General features: G+C 44.8%; 1 protein-coding gene across 7 annotated transcripts in view; it reads left to right on the top strand.

The window, feature by feature from the left end:
• CYRIB (CYFIP related Rac1 interactor B) overlaps window positions 1–23461 on the top strand; it is a 292903-nt gene that overhangs the window by 225483 nt on the left and 43959 nt on the right. For all 7 annotated transcript variants that reach the window (XM_082257777.1, XM_082257778.1, XM_082257779.1 and 4 more), the window contains one exon: window positions 18583–18704. In XM_082257777.1, coding sequence (XP_082113903.1) covers window positions 18583–18704 — 122 coding nt within the window. The remainder of the gene's footprint in view (window positions 1–18582; window positions 18705–23461) is intronic.

Below are 23461 nucleotides of genomic sequence, written 5' to 3'. Positions count from 1 at the left end.
TCCGTTGGAAAATTTTTCTTTAGTCTCATTCTTTGTTTATAATGAGCCTTTAAAACTTCTAGTTTGGCACCGGTTGGGCCTTCTAGATTGGATTTGATTTTGTCAATCCCACCCCTCATTTGTGGCACTGCTTCTGGATGTCCCAGCTCTTGAGAATCAAGAAGACTACGTCTGTCAATGAGCGATAGAGAAAAATGGATTTTTGTAAGAACTTACCGTAAAATCCTTTTCTCTTAAGCTCATTGACAGACGTAGTACCCGCCCCTCTATCATTGAGTTGGGTTGGGTTAAATTCTCTGTACTGCTTTAAACAGAACTGATTCCCTGTAGCAGAGAGAGGGCGGATATACCCTCAGGGACTGCCCCTAGGGTGGAGCCAGAACGTTTTGTCATTCTGCCTAGTCCTACTCCTGCGGAGACAACATAACCCAGCTCTTGAGAATCAAGAAGACTACGTCTGTCAATGAGCTTAAGAGAAAAGGATTTTACGGTAAGTTCTTACAAAAATCCATTTTTCCCCTCACTTTCCCGTTTCACTGTCTTTGCTGGGGCACCGTGAGCCATTGGCTCCTGCTGCTGTCAATCAAAGCCAGTGATGAGGGGGCAGGGCCAAGTCTCGCTGTCTGTGTCAATGGATGCAGCTGCGGGGCTTGGGAGTGAGCACACACAAGAGCCCCTTAGGAAAGCCGCTACCCACTGGACAGGGAGAAAAAGCCAGGAGCGATGACGGGACCCGAGAAGAAGTGGCTTGGGGCCACTCTGTGCAATTCCATTGCACAGAGGAGGGAAGTATAGAGATGTTTATTTTTTTTAAATTTACCTTTACAACCACTTTAATTGGCTGAGCACGAAAAAAAAAAAAAAAAGATTCCCGCACCCACACATCCACCCCCTTGCCAGGACATTGTATTCTTCCAGCAGGGACTCTCCGCTGTCAGAATAAACTGGGCAGTGCTGCAGCCAGTTGGCTGCAAGTCGCTTATCCAGGGATCTTCAAACTATGGCCCTCCAGCCGTTGCAGAACTACACATCCCATGAGGCATTGTAAAACTCTGACATTCACAGACATGACTAGGCATGATGGGAATTGTAGTTCCTGAACAACTGGAGGGCCACAGTTTGAAGACCCCTGCGCTATTTAAAGAAGGTTTTCCTGTGAATCCATTTGAACGATCAGCTTCTGACAAATAGGTAGTGCTACAAACAGATCAACATTCGGCTTCCCGCCGCCACCTCCCACCCCTATAAGTGGATCCAAATGCTGGGAGGCGAGCATTCCAGTTATGTGATTGGCAGTCTCAGCAGTCACGTGATCAGAAAACTCATTATTGCACGTAGGTACCCGTTCGTTATTGTACTAGGAACCCACTCAGCACAATAAAGTGTTTACCTAGTGTCACATATATGCAGCCACTCAGCACAATAAAGTGTTTACCTAGTGTCACATATATGCAGCCACTCAGCACAATAAAGTGTTTACCTAGTGTCACATATATGCAGCCACTCAGCGTTAAATCCCACGCATGCGTCAGATTGGTGGGAAGTGGTTTAAAAACGCTGCAAGCACAGAAAAATACCTGTTAATGCTGCCTACAATCCAGTGAGCTCCTAATTTCCTGTTTAAGCTGACAACACATTGCCTCTGCTATGCTGAAATCTCAACCAACATTGTCAGCCTTGCTTGAGTTCTTATGCAAGAAAAGGGGGGAGAGATTGGCGCAATCGGAATGCACGAGCTGCTGCAATGATCTAGATATGGGCAAAATGCAGATGATAAAGTCCAGTGGAATTGCTAAATCACTTTGATGGCTGCAGGCTTTGAAGGGTGAAGTAACCCTGTATGGATCCAAGAAAAAGAGAAGAGAAGACCAAGCGCCAATCTAAGTGTAGCAATGCAGTTATTTTAATAGCAATTAAGAGTGTTCAGGCCGGCCTGAAGAAGGAGCGCATGTTCCGCAACGCGTCCCGTTCTACACACACCAGCATCTCCAGGAAGTGATGTCATAGCTCTCCGACCCAAGGACCCACGCTGCTATACCACCGCCGAGGATCAGCACGTCCCCTGCCTCAAAACAGGAGATCGCCGCTCATCCCCCACAGCGCCAGCTCCACAAGGGATGCGGAATGACACCCTGGATGAACATTGCCCAGATGCCTCATATGCTTTGAGATGCCTGTTTTTTACGCACCTTTGTGAGTAACACTCTTTTAATTGCTATTAAAATAACTGCATTGCTACACTTAGATTGGCGCTTGGTCTTCTCTTCTCTTTTGCTTGAGTTCTTCCCTGCTAGACTACAGGACAGCTCCCCTTATGGTATGGAGGTGGGAAGACTAGTCTAGAATTGGGCAGGTCTGAAGAATTCCCTGCAGCTGTCTCAGCACAAACAGGACGTTAGGAGCACACTGGCAGACCAGCATGTATTTTCCTGAACCACGTTTATAAAAAGATAAAACATAGTAAAATATTAACTAACATTTTGCACATTTATTTATTTTGCCAATACATAAACATTAATGATTGATTTCAAGTTTTGTTCAGTCAAGTACCTGTCTTTCAGTGTATTAGATACCACCCCTGCAAAAGTTTTGTAGTCCTTGCAGTTTAATTTTCCTATAGTTACTGTTAGAGTCACGTATTTCTCTGATGCATAAGCCAGTGTGCTATTAAATGTACAAACTGGTCCAAAATTGACCACAGTGGAAGATTTTGACTGTTCTGCTACTACAGGTGAAAAGTCATGTATGTTCTACATCTGTTTCCTTTACTGCAGTCTCTGTTGCCTGCAAAGAATGCAGAGTGCAGTTTTAGCTGTTTTCTTTGCACATTCATTTATTGGTGCAATAATCAAACTGTTTTATCGATCACTAATGAATAGTTTTATTGATTTTGTGCTGTAATGTGTGTTTTTACATTTAGAGCTTCCCTGCTTTTTACAGATCTCAGTGTTTTTTCTAAAAGTAGAATTTTCTAAAAGTAGAACTATAGGCAATTTTTTTTATTTTTTTATTTTGGATAGAGTAAGGGAGGGTTATGACTCCTGCCAAAATTATTTTCGTCATCTGTGTCCCATTACGGAGATTTCCCTTTACTTCCTGTCCCAACAGCCAAACAGGAAGTGAGAGGCAATCCCTGCATCAGAACTAGTGTCCCCATTGGAAGGTTTCCCTTTTACTGCTTTTCTGGGGACAACCCAAAATTGTAGTTTTTCTTTTACTTTCCCTTTCAGTGATAATGGAAAACAGGAGAAATGGAGGGGGTGAATCTCCCTAATGGGGGCGCAGACAACAACAATATAAACTGACAGTGTTCTGATCCCTCTCCACTCTATCCAAAAGTAAGAAAAATGTTTTGTGGACTTACTTATCCATTTCTTTATGGATCTTGCTTTGTGCACTGCTCGAAATCATTTGGTGGAGGGGGGGGGGGTTATGGTGTGGGGTTGTTATTCAGGGGTTGGGCTTGGCCCTTTAGTTCCAGTGAAGGGAACTCTTAAGGTATCAGCATACCAAGACATTTTAGACAACTTCGTGCTCCCAACTTTGTGGGAACAGTTTGGGGATGGCCCCTTCCTGTTCCAACATGACTGCGCACCAGTGCACAAAGCAAGGTCCATAAAGGTATGGATGAGCGAGTTTGGTATGGAGGAACTTAACTGGCCTCCACAGAGTCTTGACCTCGACCCGATTAAAACCTCTTTGGGATGAATTAGAGCGGAGACTGCGAGCCAGGTCTTCTCGTTCAACATCAATGCCTGACCTCACAAATGCGCTTCTGGAAGAATGGTCAAACATTTCCATAGACACACTCCTAAACCTTGTGTACAGCCTTCCCAGAAGAGTTTATAGCTGCAAAGGGTGGGCCAACTCAATAGTGAACCCTATGGTCTAAGACTGGGATGTCATTAAAGTTCATGTGTGTAAAGGCAGGCGTCCCAATACTTTTGACAATATAGTGTATATAAGTGTTAGTGTCATGCAAATGGTGTGGGGCAGTAATTTTAGAGGCTAAAACTTGTGCTGCAGCAGCAACGCATCCTTTTGTATTTAATATTGGCTCATCCCTGAAAATGACTGCATCCCCGGCATTAGTTTTTTGATGTTCGAAGACTTAATTTGATTTTGGTCAGTGATCTTTCAGACACTCCTGGTGATAACTAGGTCTCAGCTTTGAGCTGAACTTTTTTAGCTCTTGTGTTAAGCTCAGTTCACACTGGGGCAGCTTCAAAGTCGCCCAACTCTGAAGCCCCCCGGTACAGCGCAACTTCAGCGCGGCTTGCAAACGACTTCTTTAATCTAAGTCAATGCAAGCCACTCCGAAGTCGTCCCCAAGTAGTGCAGCAACCTTCTTCTAAGTCGGAGTGACTTGAGTCGCTCTAATTAGAACAGTTCCATTGCACCAATTGCACTAAGTCACCTGACAAGTGGCCCCAGTGTGAACCGAGCCTTAGGAGTGCATTCTGTATGTCCATATCTATGCTGTTGGCCATCTGCTCCCTGAAAATAATGGGAGATTGCACTTAATATTTGTTTTTTTTTTTCCATTTCCTTTTTGTTTTAGCTTCTGGAGGTCAAACAAAAATATCCAGTTATTGTAGTATTAGGCCCCGTTCACACTGGGGCGACCTCACAGGTCGCGGCGCGCTGCTCGCACCGCGACCTCGGAGCGGCCGGCACGGACTTCATAACATTGAAGTCAATGCAGGTCGCTCCGGGTCGCCCCAAAGAAGCTCCGGACCCTTTTTCTAAGTCAGAGCGACTAGTGTCGCTCCTATTAGAACGGGTCCACAGCTTCTCTGTGGAAGGCGACCTACGGCGACCTGTCAGGCGACCAGGTCGCCTGACAGGTCGTCCCAGTGTGAACGGGGGCTTAGAAAGTTAAAAACTTTTTTTGAAGAAAAACAAATGAAATCTGGGATCTGTCAATTAGCTAGTCATATAGCCATGCCAAAGCATTGATTAAAGCCCATCTCTAGCTTACTGTCACTTTAAAATAATTTGTTTGGGCAAAGCTGCTCCAAACAAACCATTTCCTTTACTAACCGATTCTTCCGCCGGGAGCGCCTTTATAAACTGTATGTACCATGAGCTACATACAGTATTCAGCGCTATATTTTGGCAGCAGGATGGGACTTTCTGACCTGTTTCCGGAACAAAATTGAGTTAAGCTGAACGTTGCCTAGCATTCAGGATATACAAAGTTTCCAGTGAATGGCTGTCAAGGCTTCCTCCTGATTGGCTGAAGTGGAGAGTGTGACATCATCCACCTGATTCTCCACCTTAGCCAATCAGACCAAGCCTTGTATTTATTCAGCAAATGCAAAGCTTTGTGTAAATGGCTGCGGTCATAAGTCCATCTTGGGAGCGAGAAATAGAGGGCGGGTACATTCTTACATACAGTGGGACCAAGTAGCCACCCTCTAACAGGCGGTCACATCTCAGTAGCAAACGCAATTTTGAGGAGATTGAGAGCAATAGAAGGAGCTTAATATTTGACTACTTTGGTCCCCTGATATAAACCTCTTTTTTTTTATATTGTGTCAGTTTGTAAAAAACTGGGAAGCTCTTTCTGTTTTATCCATATCAATGTTTTGTTCCTGAGAACTTTGCAATGAAAATGGTGTCCTTCATTCCTTAACTTTCCTGTGAAAGTTTAACAAAGCTTATTCATTTCATGTTTTTGTCTTCTAGTCGTTGATGATTTTTGTATATTTTGCTTTTGGTAACGTTGGTATTTGTTTTTAGACTGGTCTGTATCAAGACTTAAATATGTACATGGTGTAAAAAAAAAAATGGTGTAAAGGAGATTCTTTTCCCCAGTTTTCATTTAGTAAGTTGTTGGACCATCTTTTTAAAGTTTGGTTTAATGCCGAATACTGTCCCGAGCGGCTGTCTTTTGGCGCTGTAAGAGGTAACAGCATCCGCTGCAGAGTTGCCCCCATTCTGCTCTCTCCACTATACAGAGACCTTGTATTGCTTTTTTTCCCACAATGTATCATGTCCTGTGTATGGGGGGGGGGGGGGTCCTGTCATTCAACTGCTCCAACTCCATATTCAGAGTGATACAGTTGAATATCCAGATCTCCATGCCCATTCACAGATCTCCATGCCCATTCACAGAACACAATGTATTGTGGTAGAATAGAAACCCAAAGTTTATGAATGGCGAAGGAAGCAAGCATAGCTAGCCAATTCCATTTAAAGTGTAATCTCTCCTTTTCACAAAAGATGAACTAATACGGTAAACACCCTTCCCACCCAGGTAAAACGCTCGTCTCTGAAGTCTAAAAATCCCCAACAAGCAAAATCCCATTCATTTCAATGACCCCTGTTCACATCTGAGCGTTTTGTCTCCTTAAGCAAAACACCTGAAAAAAGCCCCAAAAAAAAAAAAAGCTTGAAAACTATACGTATAGGTGTGAATGGAGCCTAAGCCTTGCAGCTTCACTGCCTGTTTCCTACTGTGCATGTGCAAGTTACTCTCCTGTTTTTCAACAGTCCTGCGGTCTTGTGGGACCTGTGTGTCTCCCAGAAGGCAGTGGGGGGGAAGGAGGAGAGGCCCAAAATTTCGTAGATCGCCGTGTGGCAATCTTGCCCGGGAGTGGCAGCAGGTACCTGGTTTTAACAGGTATCCAGTCCACCCCTCCATCCCAAAATGTGCCAAATATGGCAGTGGAAGGGGAGGAGGGTGCGAACAAGCAGAGCAGAGTCAGGAGAAAGGTCCTAGTTCCTTGTTGGGATCTTTGGTCCTGGCAAAATATTTTACATAGGAATTATTTTCCTCCTGGATTTTTCTTGTGAGATCTACACTCAACTGCCGGACTGGGCAATGGGCTGGATAACTAGATCCAGTGGTCACCCCAGTCTGGCTAGCGAGCACACGCAGACCTCATTGACAGACACAGCTCCTGATCTTCCTAACCTTCAGTTATACTGTACCCTAAGGGAGTAGGACACTAGACAGAACGAAAAAAAGTCTGGCTAAGCCTGTGGGCAGTCCCAGGGGGTATACTCCCTCTCTGCTATAGGTACTTTTTTTTTAATGCCTAGTCAGGAGTAAGGACCTAGTTCCTTGCTGAGATCTCTGGCCCTGGCAATTTTTTTTTTTTTTTTTTCTTGTATATAATTTTTTTCTGCTGTTTTTTTTTTCCAGTGAGATCTACATTCAACTGCCAGACTGGGCGACCGGCTGGATAACTAGATCCAGTGGTCACCCTAGTCTGGCCAGCGAGTGCGTGCAGACCTCAGCTCTACGCTAGGTCGACCGTGACATAAGCTTACTGGACGGAGGCTGGCCTGCGAGTTAAATGCCTCGCAAGGTCGCATACGACAAGCCCGAGTTGAGCGTTCCTCCTGGCCAACAGCCCCCCCCCCATTTCGATGGAGAGGGGTGTTGTCTGAAGTATTGCCCACCTGGTTCCTGGTATGGTGAGTAGCTGTCCCCCTCTCCCCCTGAAGGGTTTTGGGGTGGACGTGGGCTCCTCTTTGGGACAGTCGGACCCCCGGGTTCCCCTCCTTCCCGCAGGCACCCCCCCTTGCTGAGTGGTGGAGGTTTTCCCTTAGCAGTGTTTTACACTTTTTGTGGGGTCCCCCTGGTGACTCCTGGATTCTTTGGAGAACTTTTCCCCACCTGATCCCCTCTCTGAGGCTGCGAGGCCCTCCAGGTCCCAACCATATATCCATGCACTGACGGCAGTCCTGGAGTCCCTTGTGTCCCGGGTGGATGTGGCTGGCGGGCTAGCAAAAAGCGCCCCCTGCCTCATCTGTCTCAGCAGATCCTGAATCTGATTTGGCTGCCGCAGACGTGGGTCACCCTGCTGGGTTTGCAAACACGTGCTTGGAATCCATAGTGAGGATGATTCCTCCATGTCTGCGACCGCACACAATAAGGCGCTGGTGGATGCATTGATTGTATCTGTGCGTGAGACTCTGAAGATGGAGGACGGAGGCGCAGGTACCCTTTGACACTCCTAAGCCATCCAAAACGGCAAAGGCATTTCCTTTCTCTGCCTATTTTGACAGAATTGTCGCTAAAGAGTGGGGAAGACCAAAGCGTCCCCGTGGGGTCCCTAAGCGCTTTACTAGGCATTACCTCTGAGGAGTCCCTTCTTAAGAAGTGGACTGTGCTGCCGGTGGTCGACCCTCCTGTTTCTAGAAATAAACTATATTAAACAAGGCAACCATGATTCTGGTTGAAGAGTCCCCAGCCTTTAAGGATCCAGCTGACCGGAAGGCCGAGGTGGTGGCCAGCCATATGTACACTCTGGCTGGTTCAACAATGAGGCCGGTATTCACCATTGCCCTAGTGTCGCAAACTCTGACCGAGTGGGCTAAGCTCTTATGCCGTGGCCTGGAGGGGGAACAGCTCCCTCCTGCCTCTGCCGAGCTGGCGGATGAGCTGGTCCAGGGGCTGCAGTTTATCTGTGATACCTCTTAGGATGCGACTCCCCTGATGGCTCACCTCTCTGTTTTGGCAGTGGTCCTTCGGCGGGTCTTTTGGCTCAAGTGCTGGTCTGCGGATCAGACTTCAAAAAAGGCTTTGACTGATATTCCTTTCCAAGGAGATCGCCTGTTTGGAGCTACCCTGGATGACATCATTAAAGGTCTCACACGGGGGGGGGGGGGGGGGGAGGGAGAGGCAAGGAACCTCGTCGTAGACGTGGGCCCTCCGCAGCTCATAAGAAGTTTTTTCGTCCCTCAGGGTTGACTGACAAGGGCTCGAAGCCTTTCAGGGCCTCTTCTGGAGGATCCAAACGAAGCTGGTCTGGCAAGCCAAGATCGAGCTTCTCCAGGCCCATGGACACCTTCATTCGTATTAGGGGTGGGGGGTCATCTTTGCTGGTTTCCAGACCCGTTGACTTCCCTAGTGCAAGACAAGTGGGTCCACTAAGTCATTTGATCCGGCTACAAGATTGAGTTTTGCTCTTTTCCCCCAGCAAGGTTTTTTCTTTCCAACTTGCGCCTATCCCCAGACCGCTTACAGGGCCTGTTTGGGGGCGGTACAAGACTTGTTGATTCAAGGTGTTAATGTTCCGACTTCGGAACGTTTAAAGGGTTTTTTACTCAAACCTGTTCAGTCCCCAGGAAGGAAGGCAAAGTGCGCCCAATCCTGGACCTCAAGGCGCTAAACTGCTTTGTGCGGGTAAAGAAGTTCATAATGGAGTCCATTCGAACAGTGGTGGCATCCCTACATCGGGGAAATTTTCTCACCTCTGTCGATTATCAAGGATGCTTAACATTCATATTCCAATAAGTGTCAGTCACCAGCGTTTTCTCCACTTTGCTGTGGGAGAGGAGCATTATCCGTTTTTTTGACGTTACCCTTTGGTCTCGCCTCTTCTCCTCAGGTCTTCACAAAAGAAGCTTTGCTACACCAACGGGGAATCGCGTTACTGCACTACTTGGACGATCTCCTTCTGCGAGCGGAGTCTCCCTCTGCTCTGGTGGAAACCTGGAGATCACAATGTGAACTCTGCAAGAGTTCGGCTGGATTCTGAACCTTCAGAAGTCTGCCCTGGTTCTGTCCACAAAGCTGAACTATCTGGGCCTGACTCAGGACACGGCCTTAGCCAGAGTGCTCCTTTCTCTGGACAAACTCCAAAAATTGCAGGCTGCAACTGGCTTCCTGCTGTCCAACAGATGGTCATCCCTCCAGACTTGCATTTGGGTGCTGGGCCTGATGGTGTCTACCTTTTTTGAGGCGGTTTCGTTTGCACAGTTCCATACGAGGTCCCTGCAAAGAGAGATTTGGACCAAATGGGACAAGACTCCCCAGTCTCTGGAAAATCAGATCCGGCTGAGTCGGGGAACAAAGGAGTACTTGATTTGGTGGCTTTGTGCTTGGGCTGGGAAAATCCTTCCTCCCCTTGTATTGGAGCATCCTGCTCTGAGGATCTGGACGCTGGAAGAATCAGGACTACCGAGAAATGTCTTGGAACTTCGAGCAATCAGACTGTGTCTGGATCATTGGACGGATCATTTTCAGGGTTGTCCAGTGCGCATTCAATTGGACAATGCCACGGCCATGGATTATGTTAATCATCAAGGGGGCACAAGAAGTGTCCTGACGGCACTGGAGGTAGCCAGCATTCTAAGGTGAGCAGAACAGTTAGTTCCAGGCCTCTCCGTTGTACACATCCCGGAGGGGTGGAAAATTGTCAGGCTGATTCTCAGCCAGCAGGCGTTGGACCACGGGGAGTGGTCCCATATCTGCTGGTGTTTCATCAGCTATATCTCTGTTGGGATACCCCTGAGGTGGATCTGTTGGCATCTCGGCTCAACAGAAAAATTCAGAGGTTTGTGGCGCGGTCAAGGGATCCTCTGGTGGATGCCACGGACACGCTGAGGTCAGTATCTGCTGATTTACGCCCTCCCTTCTCTCAAGCTTCTGCTGAGACTTCTACACAGGATCGAGGCAGAAAGGATTCCGATCATCTTGGTGGCTCTGGACTGGCCTTGCCAGGCTTGGTACGCCGATCTGGTGCGGCTGGTCGCCGACGTTCCTTGGAAGCTTCCTCTCAGGGAGGATCTTCTGCCCCAAGGTCCAATCCTCCATCCTGCTTTACAGTCGCTGGCCTTGACGGCTTGGCTGTTGAACGGTATGTGCTAAAGGATAGGGGTTTATCCGAGTCGGTGATTCCTACCCTGTTGAAGCCTAGGAAATCTACTTCTAGGAAGCTCTACCATCGTACGTGGAAGACGTACATTGCGTGGTTTGAGTCTCTTGGGGTTCCTCCTCGCTCCTTCTCGGTGGCTCGGATCTTAACCTTCCTTCAACAGGGGGATTAACAGAAATTGGCCTTGAGTACCATCAATGGCCTAGTGCCGGCTTTGGCGGTCTACTTCCAATGACCTTTGAACACACACTCCCTGGTGTGTACCTTTCTTCAGGGTGTCCGACATTTGGTTCCTCCAGTGCAGGCTCCGTTGAGTGACTATAGCAGAGAGATGGAGTATACCCTCTGGGACTGCCCATGGGTGTAGCCAGAATTTTTTTCTGCCTAGTGTCCTACTCCTAGTGTCAAGCCATAACCCAATAGTTATAAATACCAGGAGCTGTGTCCATCAATGAACATCAAAGAAATAGATTTTCGGTAAGTCAAAAATCCCATTTTTGTATCTTTTAAACTGACTTCATCTGTAGATGGAAGTTCATCCCTTTGATCTGTAGATAGATTATTTTAGTGCTTCAGCAGTTGAGCAATCTTGTTAATAAACAGCGGCTGTTTTTTTATTTTTTTTGACGGCTCCAATTGCCGGACGGCGTTAACACTTAAAGTGGATGTAAACCCTCTCATATACATCCATATTATCAAAAGTATTGAGGCACCTGCCTTTATGTCCACAACTTTAATGGCATCCCTGCCTTAGTTCGTAGGGTTCTATATTGAGTTGGCCCACCCTTTACAGCTATAACAGCTTCAACTCTTCTGGGTAGGCTGTCCACAAAGTTTAGGAGTGTGTCTATGGGAATGTTTGACCATTCCTCCAGAAGCGCGTTTGTGAGGTCAGGCACTGATGGTGGATGAGAAGGCCTGGTTCACAGTCTCTGCTCTAATTCATCCCAAAGGTGTTCTATCAGGTTGATGTGCAGGCCAGTCAGGTTCCTCTACCCCGAACTCATCCATGTCACTGGAACTAAGGGGCCAAGCCCAACCCCTGAAAAACAACCCCACACCATAATCCCCCCTCCACCAAATTATTTGGACCAGTGCTCAAAGCAAGGTTCATAAAGACATGGATGAGTGAGTTTGGGGTGGATAAACCCTATAATGAAAATCTTAGAACTCATTACCTTCACACTGCAAGATTTCCTATAATTTCATTTATACACAGTGAGTTTTAGGATTTGATTACAATACAAGCATAACCAAAAAGTCTACACACCCCTGGTAAAATGTCAGGTTTCTGTGATGTAAAAAATGAGACAAAGATAAATCATTACATTACTTTTTCAAACTTTTAATGTGACCTTGTGGCCTATAAACTGTACAACTCAATTGAAAAACAAACTAAAGTCTTTTAGGTGAAGGGAAGTAAAAAGAGAAAAAGAAAAATATTATGGTTGCATAAGTGTGCACACCCTTAATACTAATACTTTATTGAACAACCTTTTGATTTTTTTACAGCACTCAGTCTTTTTGGGTACGAGTCTATCAGCATGACACATCTTGCCTAGGCAATATTTGCCCACTCTTTTTTGCTAAAACACTCCAAATCGGTCAGATTGCGAGGGCATCTCCTGTGCACAGCCCTCTTCAGATCACCCCCCAGATTTCCAATTGGATTCAGGTCTGGGCTCTGGCTGGGCCATTCCAAAACGTTATTTTTTTTCTGGTGAAGCCATTCCTTTGTTGATTTGGATGTATGCTTTGGGTCGTTGTCATGCTAAAATATGAAGTTCCTCTTCATGTTCAGCTTTCTAGTAGAAGCCTGAAGGTTTTGTGCCATTGTTGATTGGTGTTTGGAAATGTTCCTAATTCCCTTTACCTTGACTAAGGCCCCTATTCCAGCTGAAGAAAAACAACCCCAAAGCATGATGCTGCCACCACCATGCTTCACTGCAGGCATGGTGTTCTTTTAGTGTTGTGCAGTGTTGTTTTTGCGCCAAACATTTCTTTTGGAATTATGGCCAGAAAGTTCAACGTTGGTTTCATCAGACCATAACACATTTTCCCACATGCGTTTAGGAGACTTCAGATGTGTTATTGCAAAATTTTTATTCGGAAGAAAAGGCTTCTGTCTTGCCACTCTACCCCATAGCCCAGACATATGTTGAACACGGGAGATTGTTGTAACGTGTAACACACAGCCAGTACTTGCCAGATATTCCTGCAGCTCCTTTAATGTTGCTGCAGGCCTCCCTGACCAGTTTTCTTCTCGTCTTTTCATCAATTTTGGAGGGACATCCAGTTTTTGGTAATGTTGCTGCTGTGCCTTATTTTCTCCACTTGATGATGACTGTCTTTACTGTGTTCCATGGTATATCTAATGCCTTGGAAACTCTTTTGTACCCTTCTCCTGACTGATACCTTTTAACCGCTTACGTCGCTAGCCTGTGAGGCTCTAGGGAGCGAGCACTCACGATCATCCGTTAGAGCGGTAGAAAGGCAGGCGGCTAATGTAAACACAGCCGCCTGTCAGTCTCCCCTGTGTAAGAATGGAGATCAGACGGTCCTACTATGTAGGAACGTTGATCTCTGTTCTTACACTAGTAGCCACAGCCAATCACAGTTAGAAACATGCCCCTAGGACACACTTAACCCCTCCCTCTCCAATACAGTTAACTCCTTCACTGCCAGTGTCATTTTTACAGTAACAGTGCATATATATAGCACTGATTACTGCAGTAATGTCACTGGTAACCCCAAAAGTGTCAAAAATGTCAGTCAAGGGTCCGATCTGTCCGCCGCAATGTCGCAGTCCCGCAAAAAAAATCGCAGATCGCCGCCATTACTCGTTAAAAAAAAATGACAAAAATCTTTCCCTTTGTTAGTAAACGCGATAACTTTTGCGCAAACCAACCAAAATACGCTTTTTGCGATTTTTCTTTTTTACCAAAAATATGTAGCATAAAACAAATTGGCCGAAAATGTTAAAAAATTTAGATTTTTACATTTTTTGGGGGGGAATTTCATATAAAAAAATGTGAAAAATATTATTTTTGCAAAATTGACGCTCTTTTTTTTGTTTATAGCGCATGATCAAAAAATCGCACAGGTGATCAAATACCACCAAAAGAAAGCTCTGTTTGTGGGGAAAAAAGGACGTCAAATTCGTTTAGGTACAGCGTCGCACGACCGCGCAATTGTCCGTTAAAGTCACGCAGTGCCGAATCGCAAAATAGGCCCTGGTCAGGAAGGGGGTAAAATCTTCCGGGGCTTAAGTGGTTAAGATTGAGCTCTCTGTGGACCATGACTTTTGCTATAGGATGCGACTAAGAAAATGTCAGGAAAGATTAAGGGTCCTTTCACACTAACGATCCGATCAGATCCGCCTCTCAGTTTTTTAGGCGGACCTGGTCGGATGATCCAGGCATCCCTATGGGGCAGTGAATGTCATGTCTCCGCTGACAACCGCTGCTATCCGAAACAGATCCTGTCCGTAAAATCCGGATGGATGGAAACCCTTTTTTCCATCCGTGCAGCGGCATTTAGGCATACAAACGCCAAACATAGCTAGACTAGAAAAAATTAAAATTCTGGCCAATTAAATAAACAGCCAAAGCTGCTAATCTCGCCTAAACTGGTTTGAAAAGATGAAAATTTAACGCTGATTTTCTTCTGTTGGGAAAAACAGCGTTTACATTTCGTGTGCATTAGGCCCAAGTTAACCAGTGTCACTGTACACTCAGTATTAATATGGGGTCCATTGGGGTTTATTTGGGACCAAATTTGATAAACGATCATGAGGAATATTGTTTACTCCTGTCTTGAAGCGTGTAATATACATGAGATATTCTTGTCCATACACCGGAATAGCCAAAATGTACAAGTCTTGATACAAAGATTGGTCTAAAATTCTGCCGTATATTGTAATCTGTCGTTTTCTGCATGGAGTGTGCTGTGTTTTTAGTGGTGACTTCTTGTACCATCTTACTGCCTTTTCTCATTTTCCATAGCAGTCTTCTGCAGCTTTCAAAATTCCTCCAAGCCTGTGCTTTTCTGAGCCTCTAGGCCTCTCCTATCTTTCTATTCCCAATGAACACAAAGGACCTACAATTTATTCTTTCAATTGATGGGGTTATTGGGGTTATTCTGGGGAAAGTCCACTGCAAGTGTTGTGTGGGTTGTTGTTTAAAGATATGGAGTAAAGTTAACTTCTTTCATTAATTGCAGTCTCATTCATGTCATTTCATTACTCACCATGTTTAGTGATTGACATGTATTAGGTATGTTTAGGCAATGTTGATTGCTACATACTGTGCAGTGTTGTGTGTGTGTGTGTATATATACCTAGGTAAATATGTTATATGAACTAATTTATCTGCAAAACACTCAGGAATAATTTGTGGCCAATCCATAGACTGCTAAATGGAAATTGACAGACTAGTCTTAGCCTAGAACTTATAGTTATACCCTCAAAACTGATATTACAGGTTGCATGATAAGTTAGTCTAGCTTCACATTTAAAGTAGAAGTGTGGGAATAGAAAAATAAACACATATACTCACTTATATGGCTGCAGCTGACCCTTGCCGGGTCTAGGCCTGAAAGCTGAGCAATCAGTTGACATCAGGTCTTCACTGAGCAGAGAGTGGTGACTGTCAGTCACCTCTCTGTGCTATGCTCCTCCAGCACTCACTGGAGCACCGAGTTGTGGAGGGGATAGGAGCAGCTGGCCCAGGCTCTCAACGGCACTCTGAGAGGCTGAGCCAGCTTCAGGTCAGGAATCTACTTGGATGTCGACATTGAGCAAATACATCCAGAGACTGGAGTGGCTCTCTGTCGTCAACTGGCAGTGGGCTTTAGTCTGCTGTTTGCTGATTCTGGGTAACTGGAGTGGAAAAGTAAGTGCACTCCTGTGATCCACAAGAGCAGGATCGCCAAACAAGCTTTGGCAATACTTTTTAATTGTCCGCTAAAATAGTTTGTTTAGGCCAAGCTGGACCAAACAAACTTCTTACTGCAATAACAGGTGCATTTACTGAGCACACTGCATTTACTGTATTTAGCTGAGGCTTTGCAATGCTGTGTTCTTGCAGTGGGATGGGAATTCTTGTCTCACTCCTAGAACAAAGTAGTTGGTTTGAGCACCCTTTAGCCATTCACAGGAGACTTTGTATTTTATAAATGAGTACAAAGCTTCCTCTGGTTGGTGGAGATGTAGAGGCGGGCAGATGACGTCACTTTACTACTACGTCTTTTATCTCTCGGGGTCTCTAGTTGAGATATTTCCTCTCCATAAATCCCAGTTTGACTAACTACCACAGGTTTCACAAAGCCGTTTGACATGGCCACATTCCTTAATGGCCTCTCCATAATGTTCAGTAAAAATAAAAAATAAAAAGTTAAATCTTCATTATGGCCTTGTGGGGAAGGGAGACTGATACCTGCAGGAAAATCACCCCCATTGTAATCTTTGAGAGATATTGGAAGCCAACAGGTAATTCAGCCTATAGTTGCTATCCTAATATTACTGTTTGTGTTAGTAAGCCTTAAAAGATTTTAGAAGTATAGAAGAAAGTGACCTTCAAAGAACATTTGCACCTGAGCAAAGCAAAGCATATCCTCTAAGAATAAAGGCGGTCTGCCTTGTTTACATATGCAGACCGCCATCCTGTCTCTGCAGGATGATGTGCGGGTATCGGCAGGCATCGCATATATATATATATATATAAAATCTCGAGTATATATACGTGATCCGGTGCAGAGGTGTCGCCCTGCAGCAGTAAAACTGTTATAGAGCGGACCTTAAAGTGGTTGCAAAGTCAGAAGGTTTTTTATCTTAAAGCATTTTATGCATTAAGATTAATAAACCTTTTGTATGTAGCAGCCTCCCTAATACCTATGTGAGCCCGATCTTCCTCCAGCGATGTGCACGAGTGCCTCAGCCATCCGGGACTCTCCCTCCTGAAAGGCTGAGACACAGCAGCCGCGCCATTGGTTCCCGCTGCTGTCAATCAGTGTCAGTTAGCCAACTAGGAGAGAGGGGACGGGGCCTAACCACAGCTCTGTGTCTGAATGGACGCACAGCAAGCTGCTTGCTGTGGCGGCACTCAACAAAAGGGAGAGGCCAGGAGCACAGGAGAGGGACCCGAGAAGAGGAGGATCCAGGCTTCTCTGTTCAAATCCACTTCATAGAGCAGGTATAAGTATATGTTTTTAAAGAAAAAAAAAATTGACTTTAGTATCACTTTAAGTGGTTAAGTCAGCAGCTACAAATACTGTAGCTGCTGACTTGTACTTACCAGTGCCTGAGGTCCAGCACTGTCTTTCTGATGACTGTTCTTATCACTGCAGGTCCCTGATTCTGCCGTCTTGAATATGGGAGTTGACTGTGGCTTCCTGAGGAACCACAGCCGTCTTCCCTCTGCACATGTGCAAGCCTAGGCAAGGATTGGAGATGTGAGAGGCGGTACCTTACCCCCCCCCCCCTATTCCCAAAGAAAAAAAAAATCCCTGTAACGCAGTTACAAGCTGGGAGGATGGATCAAATCCAAAGCACTAGATTGAGGGATATGCAGGCCCATTCTGACTACTGAAAGATCATTCTTGCTAAAAGCCTTTTCATAAACGTGTATTCTGGGATTACCCAGGCTCACATGTTTATGCCTGTGGGGGAAGCAGGGAAATGGTAGGTGGACTTTCTAAGGGACACTTATTCTATAGAGAAAAGATCTGGGATTGGTCAGAGAAATTTAACTCTGATGCTTCTCCAAGAACAGTTGGCCAGGTATTGCTCAAAAAGAAGCTTTCCATCGAAAGGCAGTGGTTACTTGTCTCCAGGGTTAACATATTTTAAAGTCCAAAAGAATTAGGAGTTTAAATCATCTAGCAATCGTTAATTAATGGATCTAGGAGTTTGGGTTTTGCTTATTGTAGAGCTATATATGAGCTATGACTTAGTAGGGGATGTCTCAGACCTAGGAGGTCCTACTTGCAGCCATGAAAAGTCCGAACTAGAGCCCTGCAAACAGTAAAGCTCATGCTCCTTGCTAATTGGAGAGTTCTAGCTCTGACTCAACAGGGAACATGACAGACCTCTTCAGAAAGACCATTGCTTCCTTACAGAGAGCAAGAGTCCTTTGCAGCATGCTGGCAGGGGACAGGCTTTTCTGCTCAGGCTGTGGCTGCTTTAGAAAGAAAGGTATTGAACACCTTTTGTTTTAATGCACATGGAATATATTTATCTGAATTAAATTGAAGGTTTAAATTGGGCTTTAAAATTTGAAATCCAATTAGAAATACATGAACGTGTGTTAAGAGATATCTGTTCATCTTGAACTTATGTATTATATATTAGTTTAGAATACAAGTGTTACTGTTGCCCCCTATACTGTTTAATGTAAATAGTTTCAGCCTAGTAATGTGTCCTAGCTTTGCATATGCGACTGTTTAGCAATATGTCCTCATTAGGGTAGTTTATTTGATAAATTAGTTACAATTGCTTGCTTCGCCAGTTTTCTGACAATATTTTCTTGTTTAAGAAGCCAACTCCATGCAAAAATGATTTTTCAGTTTTGGCTAGGCACAGGAGTGTTGAATCATCATTTTATTATATTTTACTAAAAGCTCCAAATTTCCTGCCAGTAGTTTTGTGTTTTGTTTTTTTGGCCTCCAGGGCATTTAACAATGGTGTCATCCTTAAAGAGCTGAACTCCCTGGAGTTTTTCTGCCTTACACAGAACCCATTGGGAGAGAGGGACACCATCATTTAGTTTTGTAATAGCCACAGCCCTTAGGTAGAAGTGCAAGTTTTATTATGGAGATCTTGCCACTGGAGTAAGTAAAAGATGAATGAAGCCAGCATGCGATCCCCCTAACTGGCAACAATGTGAAACTGAAATGTCAGTTCCTGGTGGGGTTGGCTTTTGCTGTCGTATAATGCTTGCTAACTGTCTTGTGATTTGATTCCACTCAGATGCTCAGCCTTCAGAATCCGAAAAGGATGTTTATAATCAGGTGAATGTAGTATTAAAAGATGCCGAAGGAATCCTGGATGATTTACAGTCGTATCGAGGAGCAGGCCTGGAGATCCGAGAGGTGAATTTCTTCTTAATTTTTTTTTTAACTGTTCTTCGTAAATCGTATTATTTTTTTTTTTCCAAGAAAGCTTTATTGTTTCCCATAGCCGCCAACCAGCTTATATCACACACTTCCCAAGCCAAGATTTGTATTCAAAAGATTAATTGGATTCTTGTGGTGGTAATAACACCAATGTCTCTTTATAACTTGTTTGCTTTATAAATCCTAGTGGGGTTTTCTTGGATACTATAAATGCCAACCTTCCTTCAATGCTCTATAGTGTTCCCACATTCAACCTAATAATTTCCTCTAACTGCATACACTCCTTTTTCATTGCATTTTTAGGGGTTCCATATTTAAACTGTTTCTAAAGCCTCAAGGTTTTTTACCTTAATGCATTGTATGCATTAGGGTAAAAAAAAACCTGTGCTGCAAGAGCCCACCAGCCCCCTCACTTATTCTTACCTGAGCCTGATCAGATCCAGCAACTTGCACAAGAGCAGCTATCTCACTGCTATCTCCCTCCTCGTTGGGCAGATTGATAGGGGAGGGGAGTTGCCTGGTCTGTGTCAATAGACCCAGACTGGGTGGCTCGGAAGCGAGCACACACAGGTGCCCCCAGGGAAAGTGGTTTAGGGGGAAGAGCCAGGAGCGCCGGTGGGGAACTCCACAAAAGGAGGATGGGTGCTGCTCTGTGCAAAACCATTTCACAGAGCAGGTAAGTATACCATGTTTGGTATTTTAGTTTAGAGAAAAAAAAAACAATTTAAAGATTTATAATCACTTTAACGACTTCCCGCCAAACGACATCATATGACCTTGGGAACTTTGAGTGGGGATATCTGAATGCAGCTGCAGGCATCATTCAGATATCTTCTTTTTCAGCCCTGCACCGTAAAAACAATCCTAGTAGCTTGATTGTTTTTACATGCGGCAGGAGGGGACGCCCCCCTCCCGCCGCCCTCCAGTGCTTCTACCGGCTTGCCCATGAGATCGGCGAGCTGGAGAAGGAATCCGCTGGCGGCAGAAGTTTACCATAGAGCTGACCGAGGAACAGATGGCTCTTCGGTCATTTCTATGTCTCTCGGAGGCCGGGCACGTGGTTATGACTTCATGTCTGGCCTCAGCAGTTGCCTTGGCTGGGAAGCTGAGAGAGTTTATTTTATTTATTTTAGGCTTTACAGCTCAGAGGCAAGATCTGGGGACTTTTAGACCCCTGATCTCGCTGTAAAGAGGACCTGTCATGCCCTATTCCTTGTAATAGGAATAAAAGTGATAAAAAAAAATGCTAAGGGAAGGTGTCAAAATATAAAAGTAAAATAAACAGTAATAAAAAATAAATGTAAAGCGTCACCGTCCCTGCGTGCTCACACGCAGAAGCGAACACATGCGTAAGTTGCGCCCACATATGTAAACGGTGTTCAAACCACAAATGTGAGGTATTGCCACGAACATTAGAGTGAGAGCAATAATTATAGCCCAAGACCCCCTCTATAACTCTAAATGGGTAACCTGTAAAAATGTTTAAAGCGTCTCCTAAGGAGATTTTATTAAATACCGAAGTTTGGGATGGTAGAATGCAGGAAGATTTCTCCAAAGAGAAGAAACATCAGCACAAGGGACACACATTATACAGGCTGTAAGTTGTGTCCCTTGTGCTGATTTTTATGTATATGGTTTTAAGTAAACTTGAGTTTCTAAAGTCTTTGTAAATCATTTCCACTGTGGAGGTGTATACAGATAGTACAGAGCAAGGTCCCTATCTTTTTTAGACAGTATAGAATAGATGATAAGGTAAAGACTAGGCTAGGGTGGATTATGATTAGTCTAGGGCAGCGTTTTCAATATGAATTAGGCTAGTTTAGAGGGTACCAATGGAATTATGACCAGACTAGGGCAGAGGTTTTAGTCTAAGGGGAAAATAGGAAGTTAGGCTTAGATAAGGTTAGAGTGGAGGCGTTACAGTTAGAACTAGGTGAGTAAGTGTCAGCCAAAAGCTAGAAGCAGAAGAGAAATCCATTTTTTTTTTTTTGTTTTAAATTCTGTTCATTTTGTAGACCAACTTCAAGAGAGGAGGGCTATTTGAGGAAGAAACATAGGTCAGCAGTCTCAATGTTGAATTAAATTTTAATGCTGTTGTGTCTTGAAGCCATAACTCATGAATACCGTAGTACAGTCTCTTAGGGGTTCATTTAAAAAAGCTGCAAAATAAAAAAAAAAAATCACTGCACATTTATAAAGCACAGTGGGGGGGGGGGGGGGGGGGGTTTACAAATGTGCATTATGCTCTGTAGTCTTTTGGGAGTCAGAGAAAAAAAGTTTGGGGAGCCCGGTCATGTGAACTGTTTTTCTGTTTGCTTGCACAGAGAAATCTGTGGCCTACCGCAGGCTTCATTCAGTGGCTCACATTTTATAAACGGGCTGTAAAATGCGGACCATGGTGTGCATACAACAAACAGCTGATAGCAGTATCCTCTCTCTATTACAAACCGGTCCCACCTGGCGACTGGTAAGGTTTAAGCCAAGCACTTTTTTTTCTGAACATAGTTTTAATTATCCATTGGCTTCGCTTTATTATTATTATTATTATTATTATACAGGATTTATATAGCGCCAACAGTTTGCGCAGCGCTTAACAAAAATGAGGGCAGACATTACATTTACACTACAATTTGGAACAAAAGGAATCAGAGGGCCCTGCTCGTTAGAGCTTACAGTCTAAAAGGGAGGGTCAATTGATACAAAAGGCAATAGCTGTGGGGGATGAGCTGATGGAGCAAGTGAAACAGCGTTATTAGTTAGTAGCCAGGTAGGCTTCTTTAAAGAGAAGGGTTTTCAGGGATCGTCTAAAGATGGATAGATTAGGGGACAGTCGGACAGATTGGGGTAGAGAGTTCCAAAGAATGGGAGAAGCTCTGGAAAAATCCTGGAGGCGAGCATGGGAAGAGGTGACAAGGGAGCTAGAGAGCAGGAGGTCTTGGGAGGACCGAAGAGAGCGGCTAGGTTGATATTTTGAGATCAGGTTAGTGATGTAGCTGGGGGCAGAGTTGTGGATGGCTTTGTAAACTATTGTTAGCACTTTGAATTTTATTCGTTGGGTGAGTGGAAGCCAATGAAGGGATTGGCAGAGAGGGTTGGAGGACACTGAACGGTTGGTAAGGTGGATAAGTCTTGCAGCAGCATTCATTATGGATTGAAGGGGGGATAATCTATGTAAGGGTAATCCAATGAGGAGGGAGTTGCAATAGTCGAGGCGAGAGATAACCAGAGCGTGAATTAAAAGCTTGGTGGTGTCATTGGTTAAAAAGGGCCGTATTCTAGCGATGTTGCGGAGGTTAAGGCGGCATGAATTATCCGTAGACCACCCCCATGTTTCCTATCACTTTAAATAGTTTGTTTGCACCAAGCTGGTCCTAACTATTTACTTTACGAAGTGCTGCATTGGCTTAAGGCACTGTATGTACTGCATGTAGCTTCAGCTATGTACAGTACACAGTGCTGTGTTCTGGCTGTGAGGCAGAGACTTCTGTCTCACACCTGGAACAAAGTAAAAGTTGGTCTGAATGGCGCTCAGGCATTTATGGGCAATTTTTTATTCTTTGAATTCCTCTGATTGGTCGAGTTGGAGAGTGTGACATCATCAGCCCACCTCTCTGCTTCAGCCTATCAGGGGAAGCTTTGTATTTATTCACAATATATAAAGCTGCATATTAAAAGCTGAGTGCTGCTCACACTGATTCTAAATTGTTTCAGGTGTGATAAGGGAAGTCTCTGTCTCGCAGCTGAAACTCAGCGCTGTGTACTGTTTGTAGCTGAAGCTACATGTTGTATATACAATGCTTAGACACTGCAGCACTTAATGAAGGAAAGTTTGTTTGGACCAGCTTGGATGCAATCTCTCTGCTGATACCCGCTGAGGAGGCATCTGACATATCTGTCTCCGCTATGCAGAGAGGACATGGACACCTGTTCTGTATGGGGTGGTCAGATGGAAACTGACCGCCTGTCTTTTTTCATCTGACTGTTATTCGTAATGGCAGACGGATGGGCAATGGTTTCTCCATCTGTCTGTTTTTGGCGGAGAAGATCAGATCGGATGTCGGCGGTTGTCAGCAGACACTGACATCTGCTGCTCTATAGAGAACAATGGATGGTCCGATCGGGTCTGCCTGAAAAACTGACAGACGGACCTAAACTGGATCGAACATATGAAACCAGCCTAAGTCATGGCAACTCAGCATCACAGGTGGGTGTTCTCTATAGCAGTCTGCCTAGGAACACCCAATGATGCAGACTTATGGCCCGTACACACGATCCGAAAATCAGACGAAAAATAACGCTTGTGAAAGGATCGGACGATAATCTGATCGTTAGTACACAGCTTACGAGAGGCGATCACGACAGTTCACCCGATATTATCCGGTCGTGCAAGCATAAAAATTTTGATCGTATTATAACACATCGTACGATAATCATATTATCAGTATGTTGTTCGTCCGAAAAAAATGGTGAGCAGTAGACAGCGCATGAGCAGTAGACATCATTTCCCCTCACACGCTACGGCGTTGTTACGCATACCGGAAGCTTTTGAATCATCGTCCGAGAAAATTTGTATCTTAAGTAACCTCTCCCATTTGCGAATATAATTGAGAGTTCCTAGCAACCAAACAAAAACGGACGGAGAGTCGTCCGATTTTCAGATCGTGTGTACTGGGCATTACATCCACCCATCGAGGCATTTTAATATTAGAGATACTCCCCCCCCCCCCCCCCCC

The sequence above is a fragment of the Pelophylax lessonae genome (assembly GCF_965119305.1).
Source record: "Pelophylax lessonae genome assembly, chromosome: 5".
Classification (NCBI taxonomy): domain Eukaryota; kingdom Metazoa; phylum Chordata; class Amphibia; order Anura; family Ranidae; genus Pelophylax; species Pelophylax lessonae.
Note: the sequence above shows the minus strand (reverse complement) of the source record. Positions and strands in the feature narration are given on the sequence as shown.